Genomic DNA, 13,701 nt, shown 5'->3' with positions numbered 1-13,701 from the left:
TGGCTTTCATGTGATCTTCTATGTACTGGTTAGTCCACATATAACTTCTTCTGCAAGCTATCTTTAGGAGCGCATATTGCTACTTGATATTTTTATTTTGTTTACCACTTTTCACAGCACACAAAAAAGAGGGGAACACTGGGGGAAAGTCACAGGCAAACTCATCCACAGGCAAAGATACATGAATGATCAGTGGAGAGTTTTGTTCTCCTTTATTTAACACAATCCTTAGTTCGAACCTACTGGGTTGAAAGGTGATTGTGTAAAAGGCAGAACAGAGGTCTGTGAGTAGCAGCGAACATGCTAAAAGCATGGTACAGTGCATATTAAGAGCTTATCTCTGTCCATTGAAATTTTCCCTTTCAAAACACAGAAATAACATTGCGTTGCTAACAAATATGGTTTTCTTCTAAAGTAGTTCTTTTCCTCTAAATAACCAGCATTTTATGGTATAGGTCCTTTCTAAATAATATGGGGACAGAGAAGAGTTTTCCAAGAAACAGACAAATGAGTTCAAATGTCCACAGTGAAAAGACACATCTGAGGGGATGAGGATATGAAATAATATCCATCTGCCGGATTAGCCAGAACAGCCTCCCTGAGGAAAGGAACTTGAACATGTTTCAAAGGAGGGAAAGGTGACTGACAGGTAGAGAGAAGAAAAGGAAACACCAGGCAAGGACAAAGATGCGCACAGAAGCTACCACTGTGCTTTCTCAAGTAGCAGAGATGCAATGTGACGTAACTTGTGGCAGAGATTTATTTTAGTTATTAAGACAAACCAAAAGTGGAGAATACATGTCACTTCACACTCTGAACCTCGGTTTGCTTGTCTGTTACAGGGGAAGGGTGGCCCACATGACTTGGACAGCTCACTTCCTGGGAGGCACCACACAGGCAATGAACACCTTACCACCCTGCGAGGTGCATGGCTTGGGAGCCCATTGACAGATGAAAACAGCAAGGCTCAGCATCCCGATGAGGCCTCCAGGTAGAGGATTTTAGATGTTAAAAAGAAAATGCACAAGGATTTCCCTGGTGGCACAGTAGTTAAGAATCTGCCTGCCAATGCAGGGGACACAGGTTCAATCCCTGGTCCAGGAAGATCCCACATGCCACAGAGCAGCTAAGCCTGTGCACCACAACTACTGAGCCTGCACTCTAGAGCCCGCAAGCCACAACTACTGAGCCCATGCACTACAATTACTGAAGCCTGTGTGCTCTAGGGCCCACGTGCTGCAACTACTGAGCCCGGGTGCCACAACTACTGAAGCCCGCGTGCCTGGAGCCCATGCTCTGCATCAAGAGAAGCCACCGCGACGAGAAGCTCACGCACCGCAACGAAGAGTAGCCCCCGTTCACTGCAACTAGAGAAAGCCTGCGCGCAGCAACGAAGACCCAATGCAGCCAAAAAATTAAAAAAAAAAAAAAGCACGATAACTACTGTGGAGCAAGAAGGGGCATAATATTAAGACTGACTTCAAAAATCCGAGCTCCTGAACATAATCAACTGATAAAATAATGGTTATATTCTTTTCTTAAGAAAGCAATGGAATAAGGAACTGTATCTGTCTTCCCTGTCATGCTAGACAAAGGAAAGCAAAGGGGTATAGACCATCCTTTACTTTGAAGAGTGCCCTCTAAGAAGTCCTTTAAGGGAAACCCAAAGGACAAAGCAGGGTATGCCTTCCTGTGACAGCAGTGGCTCTCATTTAATTATGTATTCCCTCTGCCTTCAGTGTCCATAAGAAGGTAGGTGTTACACTGAACATTCAGCACATTCCTTAGCTGTTAGAACAGAGGTGAGCAGTTAACTGAAGGGGCCTTCCATCCTCAGAAGCACAGAAGACAGCCCTCACACCCAGCTTTACCTCTGATGCACAGATTCTAAAATAAGCTGTTATTTCTATTCAAAAGCTCGAAAGGAATTATGACAATGTACTTGCCATTATTTAATTGCAGAATTCCATATGAATAAATATATTCACATCTGGTAGCAAAATAGAGTCCAATAAATAAAACTAGCCTTAAAAAAAAAAAACTTCATAGCCAAATATTAGAAGTTAATGAGGTCTACTTATTTGTAAATAAGTCAGTTCTTCAAATTTAGCCCCAGCTCCATCCCATTTCTCTAGATAAATATGTGGAATTAAAGAACACTTTTATATATTAAATTCTCTCTGTTGATGGGAGTCACTCTGGTAAAACAATTTGGGAGTATCTATTACAATATCCCATGACCTGACAACTGCCTAGAGAAACATATGCCCACGTACACAGAACCAAGGACAAGGATATTCTTTGCAGCCTTCTTTGTAATCGGAAGCTATCGGAAACAACCTAGAAGATCAGCAATAGGAAAATGGCAGAAAATCTATGGTATAATTCCCATGACTAGTCTACATAACACTAGGCAGCAGTTAAAAAGGATGAACTAGATTTATATCAACTAGCATGGACAGACCCCCAAACCATGTTCCTGAACGACAAAAAAAATAGTGATATTCAATACACCACCAATTACGTGAAGTTTTAAACACAAAATACAATACGTTTATATTATAAATACCAAATCAACGAAGCGTTTGCCTCTGGAGAACAGGGGAACCAGCAAGAGGAGACAGCAAGTAAATCTTATAAACTCATTTATTACTTTTATTAAAAAATTAATTAATAAAAACATCCTGCAAGGACGTTACTGGGTTACTAAATGACAGGATTACAGAGTCAGGTGAAATACAGATGTCCGTGCAACCACTGCTAAATTCAAATCTAATCAAATGTAAAAGAAGACAAACTACCAGGAGCAATCAGAACATCACAAATGAAGCTGGGGTTTTATCTGATGAAGAACAGAAGACTGTCGGCTTAAATGGCCACATGAAGCTTCAAGCAGGTATAACGAATTATTATTGGTGGGAGCTTGCACACATATTCTTTTTTCCAGGCTAAAAACTTGACAGCAACTGAAAGAGGACCTAATATAGAAACGTCAAGATTATGTTAACATCACTAAATTAAAACAGTTAACTCTCCCTTTAACCACTGAGAATCCTTTCCCACCAGCGGTCAATGTTTATGGGAGAATGCAAACTTTTTAGTAAAGTTTAGTAAAGTTCAGCTTACAGCAACAATAACAAGCAGGGTTCCCTTCTTGCAGAAAAATCAGGGCCTTGCATGGGCACCATTTACCTCCTCAGCGAGGAGTGAGCCATCGGCCAGAAGTGAACCATCAGCCAGGCTCTCATTTATACACCCATCCATATCTCCATTCTTCAGGGAAAATAAAATGGCTCTCGATTCAGGCAACTGCATTGCCAATACTATGTCTATCTGTAAGAAGTCCTACAGTGAAGAAGGAAGAAAGGAAGGAAAGAAGGAAGAAAGGAAGGAAGCGAGGGAGGGAGGGAGGAATGGGGCAGGGGGAGGGAAGGAGGGAGGGAGAGAGGGGAAAAATAACCAATACGTTGCTGTAATACTACATATAATCAATGTAAGATTTACTTTAAATACAATGAAACGCATCCTTCTCATCTTTAGTTACTATAATGCCATAAGATTTAACAGAAAAGAAAAACTAATCATGGAAGAGTAATAAGTAATAACAAACTGTCCTCCTTATATCACTGTGTTAAAAATATCTTATAAAACAGCATGCAAAGTATCATCCCATTTTGCTTTTAAAACATATACATGGTCACTTACAAGGACAAAAATGAAAGAAAACTATTAAAATATTAGCAATCCTAAAAAGCAAATGACCCAATTTCTCCTACAATAAATTACATGAAAAAAGAGAGAGAAGGGAAAATGTTACAGATTAAGAAAGTCTTGAAAGAGACAAACGCAATGCGTTCATCAGGCTTGGATCCTGATTCCAACAAACTGTAAAACGACAATTTTGAGACAAAGGAAGTGAACATGGACACCAGGACAAACTAGAAGTAAATAATATTAAATAATCATTAATTTCATTAAGGGTAATGACATTGTGACTATTTTTTAAGTCATTATCTGTTTAAAATTCTTACTGAAGTATTTTGGTTAAATGGTATAATATCTGGGCTGTGCTTTAAAACTCAAAAAAAAATTTTTGTAAACAATCAGAACAGGAAGAAGATAGATGGAACAAGAAAGGCAAGATGTCTGTACTTGTTGAAGCTAGACTGATGGGAACATGGGGGATCGCTGTGCTATTCTATTTTTGTGCATGTTTGAAAAACCTCACAAATAAAAAGTGAAAATGGTTGTAGGGATAGTTATCCCCGGATGGCAGGGACTGGGTGACCTTGTAGGAATTTGGTAATTTTTACTTTGACGTCTGTGCCCTTTAGGAACATCCACATTTTATACAATAAATATGAATTACTTTGGTTGTTTGAGAAAGAAATGTTACTCTTTTAGTGGATGGATGGATGAGTCTTTCAATGCCCAGTTCCAATGATGCCACCTCCATGGATTTAATTCCCCCTCTACAGACACCTCAATACATTTTACTTGTACTTCCACTAAAGGCCTAATTACATTTGATCACTTAGTATGACAATTTTTAATTATGTCTTATTTCCCCCCTTAGAAAAATAAGGGGCATTTCTTTTTTTTTTCTTTTTTTTTTTTTTTTTTTTTTGCGGTACGCGGGCCTCTCACTGTTGTGGCCTCTCCCATTGCGGAGCACAGGCTCCGGACACGCAGGCTCAGCGGCCATGGCTCACGGGCCCAGCCGCTCCGCGGCATGTGGGATCTTCCCGGACCGGGGCACAAACCCGTGTCCCCTGCATCGGCAGGCAGACTCTCAACCACTGCGCCACCAGGGAAGTCCGGGGCATTTCTTTTTTTTGGGGGGGGGGTGCATTTCTTTTTTGTATTTCCATCCCTGTCAACACTAAGCAAAAAGCTCTGTAAATAACTGGAGTTAAATAGTTATATACTTATTGAATTAACTTTTCCACTAATAAATCCAGGGAAGAAACAAGAAGCAATAGCAGTAGAATGTCCTACTGCTTGTAACTACAAAAGCTTTATGGTTAGAACATGCCCAGAGGTCCCTATACCCATCAAATGTTACCTAGACAATTTCTCAAACCATTTATTTTCCAACTGACTGGGGGAAAAAAACATCAGTCAGTAGCAGAACGGGGTCAGTTACTGAACTGAGTTAGACTTTTTTTTTTAATGACTCCTTGAAAAAAAAATCAAAGTCTATTAGTTCTTGAGCAACCATTCATTATTTAGCTACTGAAGACTCCTCCAGAGCACTGATCAGTCCATTTTCATTAAGGAAACCATTACAGGAAGAACACAGAGCTAGCCATGTGCGGAAACAAACAATGGTTTGAGAAACATCCCCTGCTCTGAAAAAGCTGATGTTATCTGGAAGGGCTGTACACCCACACCTCTCACAGACTCACTAGAAACTCTGGCATGTTCTGTGCAGATGTGAACAGTAGCTTTCCTCAAGCCTAGGGCCTTGCTTAAAAGTCATTTCCAGGGACTTCCCTGGTGGCACAGTGGTTAACAATCTGCCTGCCAATGCAGGGGACATGGGTTCGATCCCTGGTCCGGGAAGATCCCACATGCCGCAGAGCAAGCCCGTGCATCACAACTACTGAAGCCCAGGCTCTCTGGGGCCCATGCGCCACAACTACTGAGCCTGCGCCCTTGAGCCCATGAGCCACAACTACTGAGCCCACGTGCCACAACTACTGAAGCCCACGCACCTAGAGCCTGTGCTCCGCAACAAGAGAAGCCACTGCAATGAGAAGCCCATGCACTGCAACGAAGAGTAGCCCCAGCTCGCTGCAACTAGAGAAAGCCTGTGCACAGCAACAAAGACCCAATGCAGCCAAAAATAAATAAATAAACAAACAAGTAAATATGTCAACTAAAAAAAAAAAGTCTTTTCCAAAAAGACACAATAAAGCCCTCCTTCCAGGAGAAGGAGTACCAAAATCCCCAAAACACGGCATACTGGACGCCCCTACACCTAAGACTTCACCCACCATATGACCCGAATTTTGCTTTCATGATTTTGACGAAAGCCACTCAAATACTAGTGAAGACATTTACAAGTTCCTTTTATATCTAAAATATTCTTAGGTATTGATAAACATTAAAACAAAGCTCAGGTTTTAAAGCAAACCCCCAACACTAAGAGTTTCCCAAGGCCTTTGAAAAACATCAGTGTATCATGAAGAACTGGCAGGTGCTAGCTCTCCCCAAGTTTCACCTCTCATTCCATCCTGTGATCTGCTCCCAGAAGCCAGGTGTTCAAAAATGCTTTCCCCCACCCAAGTCTTCAGGGCAGGTAGGGGAGGCAGAGCGATGCACACTTCCCACCCTGCCCTCCACCCACACTCAAACACAGTTCATGTTCTTGCTTCTCTATTTTCTGATTCCTTACTTTAGAAGTTCAAATCTACTCCTAACAGCAAATTTTAAACTTATGGGACAGTCAAGAAAGTGCGTAACATGGTATCGTTAGAAAGAATCATATCCATACAAATCCAGGGCCCCCCAAATATGAGCAGGTACTAAGAAACAAGACATTCCTCCAAAGACAACTTAATTCCTATTCCCATGTGCTCTATTTGTCACCGAATGAATTTAGAAGAGGCAACGCTCTATTTGATGGGGACAGCTGTACTCTTAGGTTCTGAAGAAGATAAAGGTAAGAATTGGGTGAGAAGAAGTTGTTCTCACTGAAAAGAGAAAGGTGATGACAGCATTAGCAAATGTGCAGGGGTCACAGTACAGTTCTACAGTCTGTTAAAATGTTTTTTTTAAGAACAAAGAAGAAGCTTTGAATAATAAATAAGCATAATGAAATTATGCTGAAGTGACCCCCAGGCAGGCCAAATTCAAGTCAAATTAGTCATGGCCAAAGATAAAAGGAAAACTCTGCAATCATTCCTTTACTACTCTAAATTTTTAATATTTTCATATTACATTATAGTCAGCTTTCAGTTAATAAAATTTCAACTTGTATTTATCTGAAAAAATCTTAAGAATGATACAAATGAACTTATTTACAAAATGCAAACAGACTCACAGACTTAGAAAACAAACTTATGGTGACCAAAGGGGAAAGGTGCAGGGGAGGGATACCTTGGGAGTTTGGGATTGACATATACACACTACCATATTTAAAATAGATAACCAACAGGACCTACTGTAAAACACAGGGAACTCAATATTCTGCAATAACCTAAATGGGAAAAGAATTTGAAAAAGAACAGATATATGTATATGTGTAACTGAATCACTTTGCTGTACACCTGAAGCTAACACAACATTGTAAATCAACTATACTCTAAGTAAAAGTTTAGAAAAAACAAAATATAAAATTTCAGCTATTATTTATCTGAAAAAGTTGCCTCCCTTTTGTACCCTCAGTGCCACTGTGAAAGTCTAACTCAGGTTGACCCACAGAATCTAAGAAGTCTACTCAAAGTCAACATTTGAGCTTTTTTCTTCTAAGAGTTAATATATTCAAACTCCTGTTATTAGTTAATCTACTGTCTTTGTCACTGGGCTGTATGTTTAAAGGAAACTACTGGATATAAACAGCTGTTCTCTCATGTTTTAAGGAAGACATAATTTGTAAGAAAAATGAGAAAAGGGGTAGGGTGCATCAGTGGATAAGAGGGAGTTCTACAGGATGGACAGCCAGGGAGAAAATGTTTTCCAAGCTTCCATTTCTTAACTGCTTTGTGAATCTGCTATAGACATTCTATCATCTGGATGGCCAATGTAAGGCATTATGATTATTAGGTTTCTTGCTACCACTCCATATAACACCAAGAAAAGTCTGGGAGGATGCAATGACATACATTTTTTTTCTCTCTTTTTACACTTACTAAATGGTTGAGACTTCCCATAAAACAACAGAAAGGATGTCTTTACTTTTGTGTATTACACCCGCAAGCTATTAGTCTTAAGTAAATGTGACTAGTGTTATTCTTTTTTATTTTATTTTCAAGAAAAAAAAAAAGAAGTGAAGAGCTTTTTAAAATTTCCTCACTCTCCCATGAAAAGCAGAAGCCTGGAATGCAATAACCAAACTGAAACAAAGGAAAAATTTAAGTAATATCTCACTCACCTATGAGTACCTAACTGTCTATACAAGAATGGGAAAATCCAAAGAAAAGTATACTTGAGAAAATTATTCAAATGTCTTAAAGTTAAAGCTAAAGCACATAATTTAGTCAGAGATCATTTTCAATTAATAGCACTCTGTTTCTCGTTGGGTGTTTAGAAAGAATATATCAATTTTTTGAAATTGTTAAGGGAAGGAAAAAAGTATACTTTCTCAGTTCAATTTTATATTCTAGAACAACACTACTCAAAACATAAATAAATTAAAAACTATAAGAATGATGCATTCAATAAGATACACATAGGACTACATACAAAATACAAGGTTTTGTGGGTTTTGGCTTTATGGGGTTTTTTTTTTTTTTGTCTTTTTGGATTTTTGTTTTCTTTTGAAGGAAGGGAATTGTTTTGGATATTCCTTAAATAGAGAGAAGTTAGGAAAGAAGAATCGATTTAGAAAAGCCAAGAGTCATGCCACCAGCAGGTGTGGAGAACTGCTGCATTCACGGCTCCTTCCCCTCTGTTGCCCGAGTGGAGCCAGCGTGCATGAATGCGTAAGAGAAGACTCTCCCACCTCACCTAACAGAAGTACTGCACCAGCATGATCAGATATTACCACCATTAAAAGAAGTGATCCAAGTGCCCAGGCGTTCAGGTTATTAAACTCAATTTAAAAGACAAGATGTAGCTGCTCCAACATAAAAGCTAAACAGGCTTGGCCCTCATAGTAACCCTAGAACTTAACACTTCTGCTAAGAACTGTCATATTCAAGTGTACCAACCAGGAGATGATCCTTATTTAAGAGTGTTTAAAAATACCTTAAGACATACAGGGAGTGCACTGAAGGTGCACATGTCAATAGTATACAGGTACGGAGGAGAAAAAAAAAGTAAACCTTGGAAAACAACTTCCAAGGTAGAGGTGAAAACCAGAGGACACTCAGTAACATGCACTGATTTTTCCGTCCTTCGCAAAGTGCCTGAGCTACAGCTACCTACGTTGAGCAACCCTGCAGGCTGTTTGCTTCACCACTCAGCAATTTTTTGATGGTTGCAAAGCGCTGCATTCTCAAAGGTAGTTTTTCAGTTGTGTTGCTAATAAAAAAAAACTTAGGCTCTTCAAATGGCTAAAAATTACAGAGATCTAAAAATCTTTCTTGGATTCCTACCTCTTTTAAAGAATGACTCTGGGAATGGTCAAATCAATGCTAACAGGAAAGTGTCCTAATGTACTTTAAAAACATTTTCAGAGATAATCATTCCCCAATTTCTCTTACTGAAATTCAAGGAAGGTCAGAAATAGCAAGCCACTTTGAAATCAGTGCTCCAATTACCCAGCGGGCGTCTGAAAAGAAGCCCTCAGCTCTGCACACAGGTTTACAGGGGTGAGATGCTCAGATAACCTTGACCGTCCTTTATAGAATGCAGCTCTCCGGAAGAGCTGGCTCCTTAGGCAATTTGGTTCTGCTTCTGACAAAGCAGGCGATAAAAAATTCCCAAACTCTTTGTTTCAGCATCTGGCTGAAAAGAAGGTTAAGTACAAAGTACCAAAACCAAAGAAACCTACATAACCCCAAACCACTTTTTTACCTGAATTTAGGAGCTTAGCACATTATAGCATTTCAGCCTGTAGAAAAGTCTCTTTCAATCGAATTAAACTGTTATTTTGTTCAATGAGAATGTCGTTTGACAACTGAGTAAAATGTTTGAGAAATATCCACTAAAACGCTGGGATAGGCACAGGACAGAACTGGGTCTCTACCTAGCAGTAACCAAGAGCAAATGTCAATCAATCAGATCATCCAGCCATCTCTCAATTTTTCAGGATACACTTGGTATCCCAAATTATACATTAATGCATCAGGGTTAACAAGGCTCCTATTCAGAACACGGGCTGGGGTACAACCTCCCATCAAAGTTTAAGAAACACATAGAAGATGTTCTGAAATGCAATTATTATGGAATGAAAATAGACGTATGTAACAAAAATATTTTTATTACTAAGTTGCCAGAAAAATATCTGAAGTATTTACTGTAACAATGAAAATGCTGAATTCAGAAATCAATGACTAAAAACTGCACAGGAGTCTCCCCTCTTCCCCATTTCTGCCTCTCAGCAGTAGAACAACAAAGGAGGAAACACCAGTGGGGAAAAAATATAGAATCCAAATTTACCAAATCAAAAGTCTGCTGTGAGCGGCAGGTCTTCTAGGAATGAACACAGGAGTTCAACGAGCCTTTGTGACTTATCTACCAACTCACCTGATTCCACTTCAAAGTTGGTGGTAAATCTTGCTTCCGAGTCCAACTTGAGGTATTCTCGCAAAACCTAGAGTAAAATAATTACGAACTTTAGTATAAGATTATTTTCAAATTCTGAAAATAGTAATAAAGGGGAAAAATCACAGCTACAAATCAAATCATAATTGTGAAATGTTATACTTTACCTCTAAAACCCTCTTTAATTTGTAATCTCTTTATGTGCAGTTCAACACACACTTAAATTTAAGCCAACCAACAGCCACTCCCACTTATACAACAAATTCCTAAACCTGACTGTTCAGTCTGGAAGATCACGTTTCTCTCCACATGATCTGATCAGAAGGTCTGGGGAGAAACCCAGGAACCAATATGAGTAAGAAGTGCCCCAATAAGGTGATTTTGATGTAGCTGGTCTATCACCTGCCTGTGGGAACCACTGTTCCCAACCAGTGGTTCTCCACAGGGGCCACTTCTGTACCCCAGGCAGACATCTTGCAATGTCTGAAGATATTTTTGGTTGTCACAACAGAGGAAGGGGTTATACTACTGGAATTTAATGGCTAGAAGCCAGTGATGCTGCTAAATATCCTACAAGGCACAGGACAGTACAAAGACTTCTCCAGCCCAAAATGTCAATAGCAGTGAGACTGAGAAAGCCTGTGCCAAAGCAACCAAACATTCTGACGATTTAGAAATTCTACAGTTCTCACACTGGTCATTTCAGATAGGCTATATATAAAAACTCTACTATAACCATAAAACATTTCCTGTGACTGCAGGCATATTATTAGTTAAAAGAATACATATACATGCCCAACATTAAAATTTGCAGTACATGTACCTATTTCTAAAAATATTAAAATAAGTCAGATTATACATGTCCAAAAGGGCTTCCAAGAAACCAAGTTTTAATATTTGCTGAGATGAGACACTATTTCAAACTAGGTTAATTCCCAAACCCTGTTCCCAAACATATAAAATGAAAGCTTAGAAGAGTAAGAAGAACCAGAACTTCGTTTCACTCACAGATATTCCCAATTCCTGGTGAGGACAAAGGGGAAAATTTCCCAGCCTGTCACCTTAGATAGTAGGACATCTTTCATTCAGCCAAATATAAAGGTACTTCAAAACTTACATTACCTGCATTCAAAATGAGACTCGTTGAGGGCCTACCATGTCCCTGGCACTATATGATCTTACATAATACAGCAGAACAGAGTTCCAGAAGACCCTGCAACAGGTCTTTCCTACCCTACCATAATCAATGGTATAAACATCAGACAAAAACTGTGGGAAAAAGAAACCTAAAAAGGATATTCTGAGCATCAGATACCCCAGATGATGAAACTTGCAGTTTTCCCATGACTGGCCTACAAATTGCACCTACAGAATGGGTAAGGAAGCCTGGAACACTTGAAATACATACTTTGTTTTGTTCATCTTAATTAATAAGCTATAACCAGCTAATTATATAAACAAAACATACCTGACAGTTGATTTGCACTAGTAGTCTACTTAGAGACATGAACAAACATGCCAATGTCAAACTCAAGTGAAAGGATATGATTTATAAACATACTTAAAGATTCCACCAGAATTACTCCATTCCAACTGGGTAACATTTCCATGATGTGGCATATGGGCTTATATTCTAATTACAGTCTGGTTTCTTCCCCTGAATCTCCAGTGCTATACAGAAACTACACAAATCAAACCCACCCACAATCATCCCAGGCAGCAAGCACCTGGCTGGTTGGCAGGTTGACTGGTGTTCCTATCTCAAAGCACCAGGGGGTTCAGGAGTCCAGGTAGAATTTGTGGCAGAGACAGGGTTCCAATCTAGAGCTCTCTACCCAGTCCTGGAGACCTGTGCACAAGCCGTATCATTAGGAAGCTTTGCTGAATGACACGCTTTTCCAAAGGTAGGGCTAACACACATTCTAGATTCAAGATGCCCATTAACTCAGTGTAGAGCCCAACATACCTCCACTACAAAAAGAAGACAACCGGGGAAGGCAGCCTCAGTCAAAAGCAGAAAAACAACGACAAAGACAAACTTCTTAATATCCATCCATGGCTGTGGCTTTACGAAGCAAAGTAATTTGGGGGCCTTCCTTTCTTCCTCCAAGAAAGGAAGAAAAGAAAGCCCAAAAATGAATAGGAAGGTTCAGAAATATTAGTACACAATCTGAAATTTAAGCCCCACCTCCATTTTTCTAGATTTAAATCAGCCTTCAAATAAAAATTCATAATTAAATTTCAAAACATAAACACTTCTTTTTCTCTCTCTCTCTCAGCAGTAAAATATATTCTGTTCCAAAAAAGAACACTTGCTCAATTTCCTGTCAAAAGTAATCCAGAGAAGGCCACCTACACTGTAAAAGCAGCAAGAAAAAGAAAAAAAAAAAAATGCTGAAGAAAAGCCTGTATGTGTGGGAGTGTTCTAAGTGAAATATAACTACCACTCTGGATTTTAAAAGCTTTTTTTCCTCTATCATTCTGAGAAATATAAAAATTAGTGTAACTGCTAAAGAGAAGTTTGTCCTCTAACCTATCTAAGGAAAACAAGCCCTATGATGGATTTTAGTTCCACGAAAGAGAGGAGGGGGGTGGGTAATTCAAGGCCTTACCCCGTGATTTTCTGCACTAAAAGGGTAGATTCTACCAAATAGATAACTTACACTAAACGTTCACAGAAAGAGAAGGCTGCTCTGACAATTAACCCTAACCCCATAACACCCTACTCCCATCTCAAACCACGCAAATTTTTAGACTAGGGCCAGCTTGGTCCTAATACACTTAACCTAAACCTTTAGGGGCTAACCATTCCTACACACAGTAATGAGATGACTAGACTGTGGATTAGTAGTACAGCACTGAATTCGCCACTCTCTCAATTTCCCCTTACCCTGCTTATACTTTCTGAAAACTCTAAATTCTAAGACAGCAATCAACCAGCCCAATACTTTTTACTAAAAGCCTACTGAAACATGCTCAGTACTAAGGCAGAGGCAGTATGGTAAAAGAAAAAAAAAAGAGAGAGAAAAAGAAAGAAAGCTTAAACAGCTCATCAGAAAACTGAGGAGAAAAGAATAGCACAAAGTAAGTTGAAACGAAATACAATATGATCATTGAATTGAAACACAGTAAAGTGCCAGATTTCTGTAAATCATATTTGTCACAATAGAAGTTTGTCACAATCACAAAACATAGTTGAAGGGAAATAAATAATGAGCAAGGAAAAGAATATAGTAAGGAAATGACGGGGGATATTTTAAAACCAGAATACCAAAAGACGAATCAAGATATAACAGGAAGCCACACAGGAAGGGCAGGTGCCAGACA

The 13,701-nt window shown here is 39.2% G+C and overlaps 1 protein-coding gene across 7 annotated transcripts in view; it reads right to left on the bottom strand.

Annotated features, from left to right (window-relative positions):
* Positions 1-13,701, bottom strand: part of LOC309802349 (uncharacterized protein) — a 374,757-nt gene that overhangs the window by 161,920 nt on the left and 199,136 nt on the right. For all 7 annotated transcript variants that reach the window (XR_014293770.1, XR_014293771.1, XR_014293772.1 and 4 more), the window contains one exon: positions 10,357-10,423. Coding sequence is in view for 2 of the 7 variants with exons in the window: in XM_082617820.1 (XP_082473946.1) it covers positions 10,357-10,423 (67 nt within the window). In the remaining 5 variants the exon portion in view is untranslated. The remainder of the gene's footprint in view (positions 1-10,356; positions 10,424-13,701) is intronic.

This window comes from Mesoplodon mirus (assembly GCF_964341445.2).
Source record: "Mesoplodon mirus genome assembly, chromosome: 4".
Lineage (NCBI taxonomy): Eukaryota > Metazoa > Chordata > Mammalia > Artiodactyla > Ziphiidae > Mesoplodon > Mesoplodon mirus.
The sequence above is the reverse complement of the archived record's forward strand: the minus strand, read 5'-3'. Positions and strand labels throughout refer to the sequence as shown.